This window comes from Aspergillus lucknowensis (assembly GCF_044049455.1).
Source record: "Aspergillus lucknowensis strain CBS 449.75 chromosome Unknown BJX67scaffold_63, whole genome shotgun sequence".
NCBI classification, from domain to species: domain Eukaryota; kingdom Fungi; phylum Ascomycota; class Eurotiomycetes; order Eurotiales; family Aspergillaceae; genus Aspergillus; species Aspergillus lucknowensis.
In genome coordinates this window covers 24777-43613 of record NW_027263607.1, presented here as the reverse complement: position 1 = coordinate 43613, position 18837 = coordinate 24777, and the positions used below count along the sequence as shown (strand labels likewise).

The window sequence follows — 18837 nt, the reverse complement described above, 5'->3', positions numbered from 1 at the left end:
CCGTGTAATTCGACCAACACGAACACAGGACCCATGGGCTTTGCGAATAAAGTTTCTTCAAGGGATCCTCGAGCGAATCATCGTCTCGTCCGGGTCCGGGAGCGGGGAAATACCCATGTTCCAGCCGCTCTCTCATTTCCGGGACACCCTCGGCCCAGTACGGAGATGCGTGGAGAGTCGAGCAGGGTTCGTTGTTTACTGCCTATTAGCCTTTCTTCCCCGACACGTAGTACGGTGGTTTCCTGGCGCTATGTCAGCCCTGGGTTCGCCTTGGCAGGTCCGCGCCATTCCCTCACTCTCTTCCGTGCGGAAGCTTGGATGTGAGATTTCGGATTTCGGCACCGGGGTATGTTCTCAAGCACTTCTTGCGGCCACGAGAAGATCCTGTGCAGTACGGCCGCCATGCATACAGCTACATAGATTAATGAGCAATTGTCATTCGTGGGGGTATCTTTCTGCTCAACACGTCATCATATTCAGGAAGATTCTTCCGATGCCACTATCGGCTGCATCAGGAAAGCGTCATAAACCAGCTCCTCCGCAGTCGGCCGCTCCGCTGGTAGCCATCAAAAAATTCTGCGCAAGAACCCGAGGAAAAGTGATTTGTCCTCGCCGGAGGATTGCAGCTCTCTATCCTCGAAAGTCTGCTCGGGAATGCACCTGGAACCTTTTGGTCCCAGTCCATTTCCAGGATGACTTCCGGTGCGCGATAAATACCGGGCATGATATCGCCGCGGTGTTTTCCAACTCCCAACCTGGCCTCGCCTAGATCAGAGAGGACGGGTGACCCCGTGCAAAGAGGCATTGCGCGGGAATGATAGATAGTCCTGTCTGCCAAAACCTTTCTAGATATCGGTCGGATTAGCTCGTCTTGTTCCATTCTCGATAAAATATAGGTATCCTCCATCCCTTGCAGTATGTTGTTCGGTGAGATATCTACATTTCGTTTAGCCAGACCATTTCGCGCCTTGTGCTGTAGACTTACCGGTATGAATAACATTATTTTTCTGCATGAATGCCAATGCTATCAAAGTGAGCTGGATACTCCTCTGACTGAGGCCCTTTGGAAACTTCTTGTCGGGGAGCAAAACCTGGAACTCAGAAAAACTCATGCGAAGGGGCTGGCAAATCAGGCAGACATGCTTCCCATGCGGGCCAACAATCTCAAAGGAGTCGAGGACAAGGCGGACCAGTCTTTGCCTGTGAACATTGCTGGACTGCTTCAAGTTTTCTGATATCGCGACTTCCTGATCAGATCTTTGCCCCCTAACACATACTTTGAGCGTATTGTAGCATTGTTCTCTGTAATATATCAAGAATATGCAACCAGGAACCTTGGAACATTTACTTGAGATCTCTGCAAACCCAGACCGTAGAAGAAGTGCCATATCCAAGCTTCGAGACTACCTAGTATCTCGATAGAAACACTTCGCCAATATGAACAGGATAGTAATTCTCTGGCTTATACAGAGGGAGTTCCTCTTCTTCGATAATTCGCAAGGGATCTACTCTCACGTATCCCAATGGAGACTGTCGTGGAGGATCACTTTGCGAGGAAGCCATTGTTCTCGCTGGAGGACAACACAAGCGAGATATAACGCAACCTTCAACTGGGTGCTTGAACCATAAGTTGCATCTTCGAAGATTCGAACGGAACATCGCTATAGTTAGGACGCCGAAGCTTGAAGTAAATGGGGCATTCTCCTATTGAAACAACAAGGGCAACGGGGTTGTCACGATCCTATCAGCTTGGCGGAGCTCGATTGGAACTGGATTAGTGTTAATCCAGCTCAACGACTCAAGCGGCTTTTGAGGAAGAGACATTCTCAGGCGTGAGAGTCGGATACCACCGCGGAGTGAACCAGGAAGAAATGGAGAGGGTATTTCGAGAATGAGAACACGCGACACGGGAAGCCTGTCAATGACCGAGGAGGATTTCAGGGACGTGAAAGGCGACAAAGGAAGCCCATGCTCCAAGACATGAGATGACGCTCAATCTCAGAGGAGCGAGCGCACAGTCGTCCAATGTGCTGTAACTGCGATGGGATGCATGTCAGGCTGTGCTTCCGGGCTGTAATGGTTCAAGCATCGAGATAGCTCAGCGGCAGCCTCCCCCTGCTGATACTCTTAGGAGTGGTTTGGTGCATTGCCATCCAATTTCGGTCGCTCCACGAAAGGGTTAAGGAAGGGTCCGTTGCCAGCCTCAAGTCATGAAGACACAGAACATAATCAAAGGCAGTGCTCGTATTCAGCTTCATGGTGGACAGGAGAAGAATCTCCACGGCCTACGGGGCTCGTGTGAATCCTGAATCCTCACACGGCGGTTCTCCCAAGAAAAGGCGGGAAGGAAATGACTCAGGGGACCCTGACGGACCTTCAATTGATAAGATATCCAAGAAACAACATGCCATCGGCAGGGACTTCCGCTCGCAGCGACGGGAGCTGGACGTATCTCGGCTTTCTGGGCATTCCGCTGAGTTTCTGCGAGGCAGCCTCCGACAAAGTTTGCACTGCCGTGGCTAAGAGCACGAGAATCTATTTTGTTTCATCATCTATCATACACCGCTCGTCTCTGACCTCTCTGACCTCACTGACTCACCCACTCTCGCCTCAGACATGGCTCGTCTCGTCACCGGCACAGTACGGACTCTTGGCTCGCATCCACTCGCCGTAAAACCAAAGCAATGCTGGAGCCACGATGCCCATCCCCAAACTGATGAAACCAAGAAGACTATTCCCCCAGCCGAGCCCCAAAGAGCGGTAGAGACTGTCAGCAAACAGAGGGAAGCTAAACCCGGCCATCGTGCGCACAAATGCCGTGACTCCCGTGGCACTCGCAGCGTATCGTGTATAGGAATCAATCACGTAAGTCTGGCAGCATTGGAAACAGATGATCAGGCCGATGGCAAACAGAGCGGCTCCGATGTTTGGTGCTATCCAATGCGTTTTGTATTCCGCTGACCAGCCATACAGGAAGAGACCCATTGGCACGATAAGGCCACCGGGGATCATGAGAGGGATCCGGTATTCCGGGCGGCCATCGTCGCCATAGTAGATGGAGAGGCGGGCATAGACCTAAATCGATAAGCTGCGGCATCGAGGCGCATGTCAACCAGAGATCTTACAATGTCGATTAGCCTCCCGCAGAATTGCAGCCCAATCACAAATCCAATCCCGAGGGAGAGGTAGTTCAAGCTGGCGGTCCCTTTGTCCATACCGTATGTTCCTTCCCAGACGGCTGGGAATGAAGCCAAGCTGCACAACGACCAGGGATCAGTCGACTGATTCTCGAATACCATGATATAGACAGGGAACATACACAAGATACATCAAGCCATACTGATACCCACGGTACAGGGCCACTGCCTGGATGGCCGGCTGAGTAAACAGCATTCGGAACGGCCGCACCAGATTCCTGCGAAGAAGCTCTGGGAATGTGCGATCGGGCTGATCGTATTCGGTGTACAGCATGCGGTTTCCCGTCTCACGCTGCAGCTTCTTCTTCTTCGTTGCGAGGATCTTCGGAGCGTAGGTCTCGCGCAGGAAGAGGAAGGACAACACCTGGACCAGGGCATCGGCCATGGACACGATCCAGAATATCCATCTCCAGGACATATACTGCGTCAGGTAGCCGCCGGCTGAGCCGAGATTAGCACTCAATTCCTATTACAGAGGGGGGTTTCGTACCGATGGGCCCAACCGCCGGGCCGATGAAGGGCATGACGCTGTAGACCGCGGTCGCCGCTCCCCGTTCATGCTTCCTCCAGCAGTCACTCAGGACGCCTCCTCCGATCTGTATCTGTCAGCTGCCGGAGAGCAATTTAAGCACGACGAGATTGATCTCACAGCCTGTGGTGCGCTTCCTCCAAGGCCGCTGAGAAACCGAAAGGCGAGCATCTGCTCCCGGGATGTAGCGAAGCCGCAGACAGTATTGAACAGCAGATACACCATGTTCGCAGACTGCAGAACGATGACCCTTCCGTACATCTCCGACAACGGAGCGAGGATGAAAGGCCCTAGTGCGTAGGCGAGGAGAAAGATCGACATGACCAAGTACTGCTCGATTTCGGATTTGATGTTGAACTCGTCTGCGATTTCACCGAGCGCAGGAGCTACCATGGTGGAGGAGACGGGGGATATGAATGTAAAGCACGAGACCAGAAGAGTCGCAGACCATTTCCGCGCACGGCTCCAGTTCAATGGATTGGCAGGGTCGTTGGGGCCAGACCAGGTGATCTAAAGACTTATGAGATGCGAAGGGAAGAGAGGAGAATCCATAAAGGACTTACAAGCTTCGGCTCATTGTCGGAGGTGAAAGGAATCAAGAAGCTACCTCTGCTGCCGGCGATAGACCGCTGCTCTCCCTCTAACGACTGGGCGCCTTCGCGACTCGGAGTCAAGAACAAATATGTCATTGCGACAGACGTAGATAAACGAATGTACCGATGATACAGAAGCGAGTGAATAGCCAAAGTTGACCGTACAGTTTCAATGATTGATGTGCACACCACACCAGTCAACCTCCAACTTATACTCCAGCCACGACACAACCTACTTCGACCGCCACGCTAAGATCAACTCTTTACGGGCGCAGTCGGTGTTTTAGAGTCTCTAGCTTCTTGGCTGGGGCGCAGTGCAGGAAGAAGCCACAAGATTCAGGGACCGTGACTGGTAACCTGCCAAGCATCAAGGCAGCAGAATATCACAATCTTCATTGACGGGACGTGCACCCCGAGGACCAGCTAAGCCACAAGCGGAAGTTGAGCGCGTGCTCCTCAGGAGGAGAAGGTCAACCCTAATTCGGCCTGGATGCTTTAACTGGAGGATAAGGGCGTCTGGGTGGAGACACGGACGCTCTCCTCATGCAGATCTATCGAGTATCATCCACCCATCCACCCAAGCATCCACCATCATAGGCAGCCATATATCAATTTTTAGAAACTGGACATGTCTCTGGGAGCATACTGGCCCAAAGAAGTTATTCTGGTGTGTGAGGGTGCTGTCCGGGACTCAGGAATGAGGCGAAGCATCCTCAAGACACTCCAGATGAATATGAACGCGCCATTAAGCGAACTGATAATCTCATATCCTCAAGCCGCTGGCGAGGAAGAGTCCATGTAGTCTATAAAACGGCCTCAAGTCACCCGCTGTAGCCCGTCATTCCCATCTATTCTCACTTCCAAACCACTCGTTGAGCATTTGCACTCGCTAGGATATTCAACCCATTTCATTCTTTCTTGCATACCTTCTCCCACCAAGATGAAGGTTCTGGTGTGCCCCTCCGGCTTTAAGGGCAGCATCAGCCCTGACACTGCGGCCGACTGTATGGAGGCAGGCATTCTTCGAGCCTTGCCTACCGCAGCCATTCGTAAGGTGCCACTGGCCGATGGCGGAGAAGGATTTGCGCACGCCTTGGTTGCTTCCACCGGCGGCGAAATCCGCCATATCAGTGTCGTTGGCCCTATAGGCACACCTATTCACTCGTTTTACGGGATCCTTGGAGGCGCTTCCGTCAAAACAGCTGTGGTTGAGATGGCTGCCGCGGCTGGGTTGAGTTTGATCCCCCACAGCAGTCGCAATCCCTGCGTCACGACCACCTTTGGAGTCGGTCAGCTGATTGCTGCTGCATTGGATGAAGGAGTCGAGCGGATCATCATCGGATGCGGCGATTCAGGTACGAGCGACGGTGGTGCGGGGATGCTTCAGGCCCTCGGCGCTCGGCTCGTGGGTCGTGACGGGCAGGATATTCCGCGCGCGGGGGGAGGTCAATCGCTTCTTTCGCTTGCGGGTATTGATTTTTCAGGCATGCATCCCAAATTGAAAGCTGTGGCGATCGAGGCAGTCTGTAACTGGAAGAACGTTCTCTGTGGGCCCCATGGGGTGGCACGAGTATACGGACCACAGAAAGGCGCCTCTCCCGAACAAACAGAACTCCTCGTAGCGGCTCTCGAGACATACGCGGTCGTCATTCACCGCACACTTGGAATTACCATTGGCGAGGCACCCGGAAGTGGTGCGTCTGGGGGTTTAGGAGCAGGGTTGCTGCTCATTGGAGCGAGACTGCGTCCGAGGTATGACGCACTCTTGGAATATTTCCACCTCGAGGATATCTTCGACAGCTGTGACCTGGTGCTCACGGCAGAGGGAGCTGTGGATGATCAGACGCCCCGGGGCAAGATCCCAGCAGAAGTGGCCCTGCGTTCGCAAGCTCGTGGGATCCCCGTCATCGTCCTCGCTGGGACGATTGGTCACAACGCTCGGGTAAATTACGAAGCTGGAATTGACGCGTTTGCGTCGATCTTGCAGCAGCCATTGACTTTAGAACAGGCCATCATGGACACTGAACGTCTGCTGACAGACGGTGCGGAAGGCGCGATGCGGATGGTCGAGGTCGGAAGGAGACTCAATTCTCCAGCTGGTCACTGATATTGTATGTAGCAACGATGATACGACATGATGAATGATCAATCTAATCCCGTTCGTACGCATCTTGGGCCGCAGAGAGATTCTCTCACCTAATTTCAACACCCCGTTCTCCGGTAGCCCCAGATTCTGATTCCAGGCCTTTATAGCTTCTCGATAAAATCATCGGCGAAGCCTCCTCCACCCCCGGAAATAAACCGTGGCGGTTCGATTACTGGTACAGACTCCCCCGGCCCTTCGCGGACGGAAGCCTCTGCTTGGTGTGTCGAAGGTTCTACCCGATTACGATGCGGTGCCTCTATCTCAGCGCTTTGGTCGGTTACGGCTGAGATGCCGAGCAGATTGTTTCCGTGAGGAAGCTCCATCGCAGCTGTGGCCGGAATCCTGCACTGTGGCCTTTATTCCAAGACTTGACAATCTACTTCCGCGAGACCAAGAGAGGTCGAGACCCGCTCCTCTACCTGGCCACGGATTTCCTCACCTGGTTTAGCAAGATTAGATGCTTGGTTCTCTTCGGGATGGGGAGAAACGAAACGGTGTGGGAACTTCTTCCTTTGGTCCTCCAGAATTGCGCAGACTTAAGCCACCTGGCTCTCCTGATGGGAGGTATCGTGCGCGGGTATGACCTTGACCTGCCGCGGGTGGTGGACATGCTGAGCGATCCGAACTCTCGACCTAGAAGGAGTGTCTGCTGATAGCGATCCTGGAGCCTGGGCTCAGCTACAGGTAGGGTTTGCTTGTCGTCGACGTTATCTGTGACTGACGCGCTATAGGGCCTAGCAGGGACAGCACAATTCACGACACTAACCGTGAGGAGTTTCCTCCAAACTCTTGAAGTGCTGGAGGATCTGGTGAAGTGGCCAGCAGCGCTGGAAGAATTCAACCTGGAGCACAAGTTCGGACGCTACTACAACACACAGGGCCTATTTTGTGGTTGGAGTCTTGCCATATTACAGCCCATCCTCGCGATCCACAAGGCCACGCTCCGTGCGATCAGAATCCGCTGCATCAATCGGCCGGGACTGGCGGGATTCGACCTGCGAGAGTTTGAGAAATTGGAAGAACTAAGCCTGTCGTCAGGAATTACTGGAGCTCATGGGGGACGGAATGACCGGGAAATCCCGCTTCTTGCTAACCTATGCGCTCCACAACTTCGCGCGTTCCACTAGGATTTGACCACCGAGTACGAACAGGGACAGGAGCTCCTGGCGGACTTTGGAGAACCGGAAGTGGATTACCTGCGTGCGTTTATCCACGCAGCGCTCAAGGCAGGATGCCCGCTGCAGCAGGTCGAAATCACATTCACGGGAGAGAACTGGGGCTCGGCTGACCCTGTATACCCCTGGGACCGAATGGATGCGCTGGGAAGTAAATTTGAGGGTGACGGGATTCGGATCAGCTACAACGCCCCTTCAGTCAGTCGAGAAAGCTTTCTTGAGATCAACCGGTGCCGTGAGAGGCTGCTATCGGCTCGGGTGGAAGAATGAGCTTAGTTGGCTTGGTTGCACGGGCGGCTCCGGCGATTATCCGTGGGTTATTAGCGGTAGAGAAATTCTAAGTCTGCCCTTTCCTGTGGGAGTCTGGGACTCGTTGAGGTTTATAACTAGATGGTCGCCCGGGCTCTCCGCCGGAGCCTCACTGTAGAGGTGTATTTAGGAAGGCGACACGGAACGTCGGCCAAAAGATGCTCCCAATTTTTAGAATTGACGACTCTAAGCTTGTTCGCCGCGTTGCTGTCCACGGCCTGGTGCGCTGGCGCCAGCCATGCCGTTAACACCCGATTATCCCAGGATGGAACGCAGACCCGGCCATCCTGCCTCTCGACTCCCAGGGCGATGCGTCCTGCTGCACTGGCGGCAGAGGAGATAGGGTCCGCCATTTCTGGTCAGTGATTTGACGCGAGGGATGGCGATGAAGGAGAGAGAAAAGACAAGGACCGGTGGAGGAAGGGAGTGAAATAAGCCAGCCTTGTCTCCCAGAGCCGTGTTGGAACGGCGCCTTGAGCTCAGCCTTGCGTGTCGACAACGAATACTTCATCGCGACCTCGTCGATGGATCGAACAATCTCACCGTTCAGTCAACCAACCAACCATGTTATGATGTGACTATGATGTTGGTAATCTGGAGATGACCCTCTAGTGTCTCGAAGTGCCAATTCGGTGTGACACGCATGCCGGCCCTGCGAATGGGAGCTGGATGGATGAGGAGAGCGAGACAGGAAGGACTCGTTAATCTCGCAAGATCAACCACTGAAGTGCGGCTCCCGTCCGAGCGTGGGATGCAAGGCCTCTTATTATGTCCACAGTATAACTTGAAGACGTTTGAATTATCAATATGGAACGGCTCAAAGGATAGAAGGCTTGAGAAGACAGTAGCAACGCTACATGAATGCAACTATCCGTATCATGGCCTCATCTACACTACCCACTACTCAACATCTACGCAGTATACTACGCTTCAGCAAGCTCGCACTCAATAAGACTCTCGACCCCGCGCTGCGCTGTCCAGATGTTGGTGATATTCAACCCAGCAGCTTCGAGCAAGGCCCGCCAGCAAAGCTCCGTTCGCTCACCAGAACCAAGCTGCATCATGATCAGGTCGAGACTCGTCGCCTCCCAGTACGCTCCCGTGTCGGGTATGACGTTCTCGTTCACGAGCAGCTTGGAGTAACCCGGCTTCATGGCGGCCACGAGGTTTGCCAGGATTTTGGCACAGAGGTCGTCTGGCCAGTCGTGGAGCACGGAGTGCATGTAGTATGCTCGAGCACCTGGCTTGTTAGCCTTATATGGGGTGTCGAATTGCCATATCCAGACTAACCTTTTATTGGCTGCTCCGTGAAGAAATCATGGCTCGTCACATCGATAGAGGGATGCAAGTCCTTGACAGACTTTACAACCTCCGGCAGATCCTGCAGGACAAGCCGTCCAGGGACATCCGGCCACTTGCGACGGAAGTCCGAGAGATCATGGCCAAAGCTCCCTCCAACATCCACGAGGAGAACATCCTGATCGCCAATCGAGGTCCCATCAATCAGCTGCTCATGCACCGGGTAGAAGCCAGGGTCCATCCAGCGCTCGCGGCCCTGCGCGTAAACGCCCATGTGGTTGTTGAATCGCTTCGCAGTGACGGGCTCCCGCTGGACGTGCCCGAAAAAGCCCATGTCCGTGTTGTAGCCCAGTTGGAAGGCCGTGTTGGTTGCGCTCGTGGGATTGCGATACTTGGTTTTCTCGAGGAAGGCGGGGAGGGCGAGGATTCCCATGGTGAAGCGTGAGGTCCTATATACAACTGTGCATTAGCGAAGCCCTTCATACTTGCAATCGGGGACGCACATAAGCGGGAATGCGTCGCTGTACTTCTCGACTGTCAGAACCTTCGAGAAGCCCGTTGACTGGTACTCGTCAGGGCCTGTCTCTGTAATCACCCCCATAGCCGCAAGGTGCTTCATCAAGCGGCCTAATCATCCAAGTCAGATATCGTGAGTGTAGGGTATAGGGCATACCAACCGAGTAGGGCGGGGTCGCTCCCTGTCGCAGTCGCCAGCTCTGCGACCAACTTCGGCTGGCCATCTATGTCGAGGGCAGCAAACAGGTTCAGGCGGACGGCAGTCTCTATGGCAGCGTAGGTTGTGGTCTCGAGACTGTCAGCTCCTTCTATCCACGCACAGATACAGGGTGCGCACCTCTGACCAGCAGTGGCGGATGATCGCCTCTCGCGGGGTCTCCAGCGCATAGACGAGCGATCTGGCTGTCTCCAGCAGTTTCAGTCGTGTCGGGCTGTCTTCATCGAGGTATTCCTTCCCAGAAGAAGCGACTTCTTCCAGCAATGCCGGAATCTGCGCGGGGAGGTTCGGCCGGACTGCGAGCTCTTCCACGCTGAGTCGTGAGCCATCGACACTGCCATTGCCATGGCTATGGCCATTGGCAGTGACATTTGCAGCGGTCTCTTCGCGTGTCATGGTGCTTGGGTATCTGAAGCCAACGTCTCTTCGAGTTCTGGAGGGCAGAGCTGGAAATGCAGTCTGAACCACCCAGGGAGGGGGGAAATTCCCCTTCAGGGGCTCGACCGACTCCAGCAACGTTCGCCAGGGTTGTTCTTTGTTGACTACGTTGGTGCACCCCACCCAGGACGAGTTCTCGTCTCATCGTTCTCGACGGCCCCTCGCTGAACCGGGGATGCCATCCTTCGGGGAGACGGACTTGCATGATATCCCCCGCTAGTCGACACTCATCGTCCACCAGCAACGCGAGCAGCGTCCCAGCGGTGTGGACAGCCAATGGAGGGTGCATTCTGGCTGCAACCGTTGACGCCGGACGGGCCATCATTCCTTTCCGCTCCGTGCCGACCCCGTCCATGGCGCGAGCGTTGCTCTTTGTCTTCTGACAGAAAGGGCAATATCAAGTTGATCCCAATCCCAATGATTCAAGGGTCGAACTCGAAGTTCCGGTTTGGGGTTCCCGTGCGTCCTTGCCGCCAAAAAGCCCTCGCCCTTCGCACATCGACTGGGGTTCCTCCCCCAACATCAACTTTGATGCGGTTCTCTGGGTAACAATGACCATGGACCAGTTCCCACCTGGATATGCGAGCGAGACAAAGGGTCCCATGATCCTCTGTGTCTTCTGGGCCTTTTTCTTTGTCAGCGCGTTGTTGGTGTCTGCACGGCTGTACATTCGGGCGTGGTGGCTGCGGAATATCGGGCTGGATGACTATATCATTGCAGGGGCCATGGTGCGTCTTTTAAAAAAATTGCAAACGGGCGGTGCTAATTATGTAGGTGATGCTGACGGGCTACACTGTCGTCACCACGATCAACGTCGGCCTCGGATACGGCAAGCACACGCCGGTGATCATGCAGGACGGCGGCATAGAGCTGTTGACCAAGATCCTCATCATCAACTATGCCGACTTCGCCCTGGGCATCATGTCGTTCGCCACGCCAAAGCTCGCAATCGCTGCTCTCCTGAACCGTGTGATGAACCCCGGGCGATTTCATCGAGTGTGGCTGTGGTGTCTGACTGGTCTCGTCTTCGTCGCCTCGTCGATTTGCATCGTGGTGCTTTTCACCATGTGTAATCCGCCGGAGGCCCTCTGGAAAGTTGATCTCATTGCAGCCGCGGCGACATGCCGTCCACAACTCGTCCTCGTCGGGTACGCGATCTTCACAGGAGGTAGGTCCATCCGCATCTGCTCTGAGAAGAGGTTTCTAACCTGTGGAAGCTATATCTGGGTTCGTCGATCTGTACCTGGCCATCTACCCGGCTGTTGTTCTAGCGAGGCTGCAAATCACGCTGAAGAAGAAGCTGGCTCTGTGTGCCGCGCTGGGCCTGGGAGCTGTGTATGTGGACCGTCTGCACTTGCAATCCCCAGCTAACTTGTATAGTGCCTGTGCCATGGCGATTGTCAAGTGCTTCCAACTCCCCAGTCTGTACGATACGTCGGACACAACATGCAAGTCTCCTCCTTGCGTCACCTACTTTGCTCCGCTAACAGTGCATAGATGCAACCGCCGATCTCGTTATCTGGACTAGGTAAGTCGCAACGCCGCAAGGCACCCCTTCCGCCGACAGGGTCTGACAAGTTAGCATCGAATCAAATATCATCATTATTGCGTCCTGCATCCCAACCCTTGGTCCTCTCTACGAACTGGCACGCGGAAACCGCTCCTGGAGCTCGCATCAGCGCGACTACAAAAACAGTGGCGGCCAGCTACACTCCGCGTCATTCGATCGCCTCTCGAAGAAACCGACCTTCGGCGACCGTCGAGACGCAGAGCTCATGACGAGGAACATCGGCACCATGAAAGACGGCAGCCAGGAGAGTATTCTCCGGGTTCAGGAGAATGCGAAGGGGGTGCAGCACCCGCGGGACCGCATCCAGCGGACGGACCAGGTTGTTGTCGAGTATGAGATGAACCCTGTGGCGTCGAGTCGGCCGTTGTTTTAGATAATGCGGAAAGAAAGTCAGAGAAAAGTGTGCTATAATCCAGAGGACTGATAACTTGGAGGCGGCAGGCAATATAATTCATGTTCATTTTTCCTTCTCCGCGGACACCCTAGGAGAGCAAAGGAGTCGATCATTTTGGCACTGCTCGGAGACTATGCTGTATTCCTTGACCTCGAAGGTTGGCTGGGCACCGCCTGTTGACATGCCCATCCGGACAGGGGATCAGTGCAGCAAGCATTGTCTGGTGGCTATTGCTTACAAGAGCATGAGTAAGACGATGCATGAGACCGGCTCAACCGCTCCGAATGCCTCGACAATGCTATGGATCCACACGTCTGGGTCTCCAGCATGGCGCGGCGGATCAGCTAGCAATGACAGGCAGGTTCCGCACGCGTTGCAGTCGGTGCCTCCGCTCGTCTTGTCTTGATGTGAGCAACCATTCGTGGACTGAGGGCCAGTTTGCACAGCCACTGATGGCGGCGGTTTCAGGTTGACAGACTGAATGCACGTCAAGGAACCAGCCAGTGGAAAATGGGCTCCTTCAACGCCTCGCCAATTCGCCACTGTGTCGGCGCCAATATCAACTTGGACGGGTGTGGACCAATGCACAACGAAACTGGGGTTTAACGTATGCTGACACACGGAGCTGTCATCGAGGCAGGGATTTAGATTGATGGATCCTCGCATTTGGGATCTCGGTTAGACCGCATGCTCCAGATGCGAGTATTGGAGATCGAGTCGGTTGGTTGCAGCTCGGCTACTGGGTATCCATTATTGGTGGATGTCTATGCTCCCTCGGAGAACCACCTTTGATGATGAGCCCACAATCGCTGACCCCGCGGCTCTCGACGCGTCCTCCATGGCATGACAGAGTCCAGTCCCCATTCGTCACGGACCCTCGTGCAAAGAGCTTGACCTACGGCCGTAGCTGACCACTTAACTTCATCATCTTGTGTTGGGTCTCCACAGCGAGATGGGGGCCGAGATATACTTCTATTGAGGCTATACGGATAAATATCTTGCCAGAGGAGGCTCAAAAAATATATAAATGACCAAATTCTCTATCAAAATTTTGTTATAATATCTCAAGCAAAACTGTGTACTACAAGCACCATGAAGCTCACCATTGTTACTGTTCTCGCCTCCGCCCTCCTGGCCGCTGCCGCCCCGGTTGAAAACGCCGACGATGTCACCCGCATCACCAACACGCTAGCGGCAAGAAACCCAGGGTGCGTCCCGTTCTGTCAGTACCCGGGTGATACTTGCTGTGGCTGCTGCGCCGTGAAGAGGGAGGCCGTCCCCTCGGAAGAAGTCCTCAACAACCTCAAGAAGAGGAACCCACAGTGTGTTCCGTTCTGCCAGTACCCTGGCGATACCTGCTGCGGCTGCTGCTAGAAGAGTGCCCGTAAGTCGGCGGCATGACTCTCCATGGGAGCGTACTGATCTCGTGGACAGATGCAATGGTTGATCGCGTGGCCTGATATTGGGTGACTAAAAGCGGTTTACAAGGGCTGAACACAACAGCAACGCGTCAAAGTCACACTTTGTTCCTCTGACATTATCTAGAGGTTGCTTCCAGTGGTAGCAGACTAGTCCAGCATAAATTTGAGAGGCCTTTCAAAATTCCCTCTATTTGTTCCATACACTTTCAAAGGAAGCGGTCATGCATTCTGGCACTCGTTGGCCTCTATTAAAGGGGTCAACGTATTGTAGTAGGGCCTTTGAGGTTTTACTTGAGAAGTGTTTGAGACCTCAATCCAACACTAGTATACTTCCATACTCTTATTCAAGTTGCAATCTCTTTGAGCTACAGTTGTTGGACCCGACCCGATAACAACTCTAGTTCCATGCATATTCCACATCATATTACTTATTGAGCGCACCATATTCATACCTGTGTTACATGATCCCACAAGCTGGGTTCTGTTGTAGGATACCAGCTTTGTATGATTACATTAAAGTTACATCTCCATTACAGGCTTTGACAGGTTCAATACCTTGAAAGGATGTGAGGATGTGTGACACCCTTCCATTCTGTAAGAATCTCTCCAAGGATTGCAAACAAGATGTGCTTCTGACAACATAGTCCATCAGGACAGGAGGGTAAAGTCAATCTTGGGAAGCACGGAACTCTCCCGCGCTTCATTTATTGCAGCACAGAACGCGGCCATGTCCTGAATGTCTGTCTGCCTTATGGACCCCATCTGACCGGCTAATGCAAGACTGGCGGCTTTCAACATACCAGGCGCATGGGTCCTCAAAACTCAGCTCTAACAGGGGCCTATAAATGAGCCTCGTCAGCTCGCTATCGGGATGCGTAAAGTCCAGGTTTCGATGCTTTTTCAATATGCGCTTTGCCAAGTCACTGTCGGACTTTGAATGCTGCAACGCCCTGTTGAGAAGGACCGAGGATAAGGTTGATTGGCGACATAAGACCGTGGCAGCCATTTCTTTGATATCCCGTGTATAGCCCCCTAACTGCCTGAGCACGTATTCTTCAAGGATGTTGTTGGTCAAGATTGATCGGCCCCTGCAGAGCGATTAACGCGGCTTCCCTGATGGCGGATCCCTTGTAATCTGATCTGTTCTTGTCATCCAGCCAGGATAATATGCCCTGAAGAATATTACTCGATAAGCCTGACTGGTTGCGGAGTATCAGGGCGGCGGTCGTCCTTAGTCGAGCGACTTCACCTGTCAGCAGCGGTAGAATGCCACCCTTCAGAAGCCCTTCAGGCAAAGCTGATTGTCGAAGTATGATATGCTCAGCCACGAACTGAACCCATTTATCCTTATCCAGCAACATAGATGCCACGATTTGCACACCCCGGTCGGACAAGGAGGACCGGCCTCCCAGCGCACGGGGGGTAACGTATCTGACCCTTTCGACCTTGTTGCCCAGGAGCCGCAGGACGGCCTGCTCAGTTTTGGCGCGCAAGGATTCTTGGCGAAGTAAAACGTCCACCGCAGCGTCGCGAGCTTCGGTCTCTAACAGCCTTACAATGTTTTCTGCCAGGTATTCGTCAGGCAATTCCGGTTGGCAAGCCAGAACTTTGAGGATGGTCCGTTGGGTGGGTTCCTGTATTAGCAAGGTCGCCACCTCGCTCCTAATGCCTTCGTCGTGGAAAAGACTCTGCCCATCTAAAGCTGCAATGTTGAACGCATTATCGCCCTTCAATAGCGGCAGTATAACCTTTCTGATCTCCCTAATCAAGGTTGGGTAACGATGCAAGACACCGAGAGCGGTCCATCTGACAGAGCATTCGGTACTTTGCAGTAGCGGTGTTAAGCCCATGAGTATGTTGTCAGACAAACTCGGTTCAGCACCTCGTAATTCAACAGCAGTCCACCTGATGTCAACGTTGTTGCTCTTTAACAGAGGCAGTACTTCCTCTTTGAGGAGCGTATCGGACACGGGCGAATGACGGTTCAAGGCTTCGCAAGTGGCGGACCCGACCCAAAAATTCCCGTCCTTTAATAGTGGCGCCATATAAATTTTAAGGATATCGTAGGACGAGTCCAGTTGATGGCTTAAAACATCTAAGGTGGCCTGTCTGACTCCCCCCAATGTGTGTTTCAGGAAAGGGAGTACAGTATCCTGGAGGACCTTATCGGGCAAAGGCGATTGACGACACAAAACCGAGAAGGCGGCCCAATTGACCTGCCCGTCGTCTGTAGTCGGGAGTTTCAACTGTGGCGCTATGTCGCCAAGGAATTGATGTTCCGATCGTGGCCCAACTGACCAGAGAATTAATTGCTTGACGGAATCAGATGCCGCCTGTAGAGCGTCCGTTAGTGCAAGCTCCGGGAAATCTGTGTCTCTGGCCAGGTGTGCGGCACCGGTGAGTCGACATTGAAGAAACAGCAGTTTATCGAATTCCATCTGGCAAACCAGTTCGGACTTGTCGAATCCCGCAGAGCCTTGCGACGTTTCTCCCGGAATAGACACTTCACTCAGACAATACATGACAGCTAGGCGCTCTGTAGGCCCTAAGAGGTCTCGGGGTTAGCCAGTATTGATCATGCCGAAGAAGTTGAGGAGTTTTTTCTCATCACCACTCTGTTGAAGCAGACCGGCAACAAATCGCCAGACTCTACCAAAGCGAGCATCGAACTTGTGTGATGTAATGTGTTTAACTAAATGACTCTCGTGTCGGGAAAGCCAGCGGGCCCCAAAGGATTCCTGGAAGGTCAGTTGAACGAATCTGCAGCTGTGTGGTGAGCCGTGCTTTTCCCACTGGAGAATGGATATTTTATCCAGGTTGTGTTTAAAAGAAAGTGGCAACTTGCGACCGTCGGACTCTGCTCCTAGAATGTAGCGGGCAACATCTCGGTTGTCAAATTCTGTTCGTCTTTCCACGATGAGATTCATGCTTATCTCGCCGAGAAAGTCGCTCTCTGCCTCAATAACGCGTTCCGGCCGCCTAAAGTCTCGAACTACGACTATCTCTTGGGTCAATTCGGACGCCAGAGTAGATGCGCGATTGCCTGATAGAGCATAGTGACCGTGGGGGTTGTCTCCTGTTTGATCTGCGTCTTGAGCTCGTCCCAGCTGTTGCAAAGTAGATCCAGATGAATGGAAATCTGCACCAGCGCAGACACGGATGGCTTGTTGCTCAGCAATGACATAATGTCTCTTGCAATCGCGTCGGAGTCCACAAGGCTTCGATCTCTGAGATAAGCCCGTACCGAAACCCGCTAGCTTCGAGGACAACGTCGAAATCCAGAAGATTTTTCCCTATATGTCTTCTTCTGCATTCTGGCACTGGATATGCTTATGCTCCGCATGATGCACCAGCAGTGGTTGTCCGTGCCCAGTATCGCTAGTACACCTACCATTCCTAGCAGCTGGAAGGGTAAGATGCACTCATATGTCGGGGGGCAGACCACTGTGTACGTGCGCGGAAGAGCAAGACCAAAGGGATCGAGGGGAAGTGTACTATGGCCATCATAGGCAGGGGATTGATCATGGCCTGAACGTGTCCCTTCTTGACGAATGACGTCGTGGGCCAGATCCATCTCGTGTTGACCATCACATGTTCTGCTTCGTTGGATTTTGGGGGTGAGTCACACGTGAACGCCTCCTCTATTCTGGGCATTTCCCCAGGAACATAAAGTCCCAAGGAAACCCACACGCTCATAAAATCAAAGTATCACGATATAGGAACCAAGACATTCAATCTCCTCTCTGTTTCTGGCAGACAATCGCCAATACCACACAATGGCCACTCCCACCCCTCCAAGACTCAACCACGTCTTCCATCTCCGTGCCCACATAGGCAAAGACCCCCTTAACGTGGGCCAGTACCGTTCTGGCCCACACCGACGCATCACTGCTCTTGAAGGAGGTTTCCTACGAGGTATCCCTGGAACCCGGGGTGAAGGCCTCGACGCAACCCTCGTCGCCGGCGGAAGCGATTGGATACTCTTTGACGAGAGCACAAATACAGCGCACCTGGATGTGCGAACACAGGGCCACACAAAGGATGGCGGGTGCGTGTATATTCATTATCAAGGATATTCGCGAGTAGATGAGGCTGCTCAGCAATTCAGGAAGAGCTGGAGCCCGGACCCGAAAACGACTGAGTTTGGGCAGCATCACTGGTGGATTGCGCCGAACATTGAAATTAGTGGTATGTTTGCGCTCCTCCCTGGATGAATGGTGACTGATACAAGACTGACGATAAAATAATAAATATAGACCCTCAGTTTAAATGGGTTGCTACAACGCAATTCATTGGCCGGGGCCGTTGGTTTAGCGAGGGGGATCTCCAGGCTGTGGAATATGAGATTTTTGAGGTCACTCACTAGGTCATTCAGGCTACTGAGGAGCTCCATAAACATAAAGACAAATATTTAGAGTGTTCTGTTTCCCTGGTATCAGTTCGGAAACAATTGAAGAGGATGAGATTGACACCGTTTTTTCGGGACGGTACAAAGACCATGAGATGCGGGTGCGAGGAAGGCTGGGACATCCTATGAGTGAAAGACTTCTGTATGTAGTCATGCCATAGCCAGCAATATGAACTTCATCTTACATCTCCAATAATCTCACCCACGAAGACATAGCCAGGTCTGAGTCGGACTTTCTCTTCGGGCTGTCGTAATAAGTGTATCTGTAGCGAACTTAGATATTGCACCACTAAGGCGTAAGACGTACATCCGGTAACCACGGGTTTCGGACTGAAGATGTCAGAAAAAGCTTTTGATGATGAATACTTGCATCAAATGACGATCTTCGTGACTCGCATCGACCAGCCAATGTCAGACACCATGCGCGCCATGCGGGGTGGTTGCACCAAGAAGCCCAACTTCACCAGGACGTTCCTCCCCAAACTCGGCCAAATCCTCTTGCAAAATGCCGCCAGCTTCGGTTGTCGTCGTTATTGGAACCAGAGGAATGGGCCTTGCGATCACCCGCTGGATTGGCAGTGGCTCCCACCTTGTCCTCGCCGACTTCTCCCAAGACGCACTAGAC

General features: G+C 53.2%; 8 protein-coding genes across 8 annotated transcripts; 4 read left to right on the top strand and 4 right to left on the bottom strand.

Annotated features, from left to right (window-relative positions):
• Positions 1-417: 417 nt before the first annotated feature.
• BJX67DRAFT_292184 (uncharacterized protein) lies at positions 418-1822 on the bottom strand. The gene is made up of 2 exons (XM_071026833.1): positions 986-1822; positions 418-936 (listed from the first exon to the last, which is right to left on the bottom strand). The coding sequence occupies exons 1-2, from the start codon at positions 1386-1388 to the stop codon at positions 512-514; spliced, it is 828 nt and encodes a 275-aa protein (XP_070881664.1). The 5' UTR covers positions 1389-1822; the 3' UTR covers positions 418-511.
• Positions 1823-2566: 744 nt separating this feature from the next.
• Positions 2567-4562, bottom strand: BJX67DRAFT_292187 (MFS transporter). The gene is made up of 6 exons (XM_071026834.1): positions 4290-4562; positions 3847-4236; positions 3688-3793; positions 3320-3638; positions 3126-3255; positions 2567-3075 (listed from the first exon to the last, which is right to left on the bottom strand). Exons 1-6 carry the CDS (start codon positions 4413-4415, stop codon positions 2611-2613), a joined length of 1536 nt encoding a protein of 511 aa, XP_070881663.1. The 5' UTR covers positions 4416-4562; the 3' UTR covers positions 2567-2610.
• Positions 4563-5140: 578 nt separating this feature from the next.
• Positions 5141-6494, top strand: BJX67DRAFT_292167 (glycerate kinase family protein). Its single transcript, XM_071026832.1, has one exon. It carries the CDS (start codon positions 5260-5262, stop codon positions 6424-6426), a length of 1167 nt encoding a protein of 388 aa, XP_070881662.1. The 5' UTR covers positions 5141-5259; the 3' UTR covers positions 6427-6494.
• Positions 6495-8872: 2378 nt separating this feature from the next.
• BJX67DRAFT_391118 (S-adenosyl-L-methionine-dependent methyltransferase) lies at positions 8873-10825 on the bottom strand (the record flags this gene model as incomplete). The annotated part of the gene is made up of 5 exons (XM_071034724.1): positions 10102-10825; positions 9926-10052; positions 9752-9875; positions 9240-9697; positions 8873-9189 (listed from the first exon to the last, which is right to left on the bottom strand). Exons 1-5 carry the CDS (start codon positions 10375-10377, stop codon positions 8873-8875), a joined length of 1302 nt encoding a protein of 433 aa, XP_070881661.1. The 5' UTR covers positions 10378-10825.
• Positions 10826-10970: 145 nt separating this feature from the next.
• BJX67DRAFT_385380 (uncharacterized protein) lies at positions 10971-12362 on the top strand (the record flags this gene model as incomplete). Its single annotated transcript, XM_071033844.1, has 6 exons — positions 10971-11147; positions 11194-11587; positions 11637-11754; positions 11800-11840; positions 11917-11947; positions 12002-12362. The coding sequence occupies 6 exons, from the start codon at positions 10971-10973 to the stop codon at positions 12360-12362; spliced, it is 1122 nt and encodes a 373-aa protein (XP_070881660.1).
• A 1023-nt stretch (positions 12363-13385) lies between these two features.
• BJX67DRAFT_292125 (uncharacterized protein) lies at positions 13386-13916 on the top strand. Its single transcript, XM_071026831.1, has 2 exons — positions 13386-13767; positions 13818-13916. Exon 1 carries the CDS (start codon positions 13476-13478, stop codon positions 13755-13757), a length of 282 nt encoding a protein of 93 aa, XP_070881659.1. The 5' UTR covers positions 13386-13475; the 3' UTR covers positions 13758-13767; positions 13818-13916.
• Positions 13917-14859: 943 nt separating this feature from the next.
• On the bottom strand, positions 14860-16326 carry BJX67DRAFT_385378 (uncharacterized protein; the record flags this gene model as incomplete). Its single annotated transcript, XM_071033843.1, has 1 exon — positions 14860-16326. One exon carries the CDS (start codon positions 16324-16326, stop codon positions 14860-14862), a length of 1467 nt encoding a protein of 488 aa, XP_070881658.1.
• A 1153-nt stretch (positions 16327-17479) lies between these two features.
• Positions 17480-18642, top strand: BJX67DRAFT_292080 (DUF3237 domain-containing protein). Its single transcript, XM_071026830.1, has 2 exons — positions 17480-17992; positions 18061-18642. The coding sequence occupies exons 1-2, from the start codon at positions 17581-17583 to the stop codon at positions 18168-18170; spliced, it is 522 nt and encodes a 173-aa protein (XP_070881657.1). The 5' UTR covers positions 17480-17580; the 3' UTR covers positions 18171-18642.
• Positions 18643-18837: the final 195 nt, after the last annotated feature.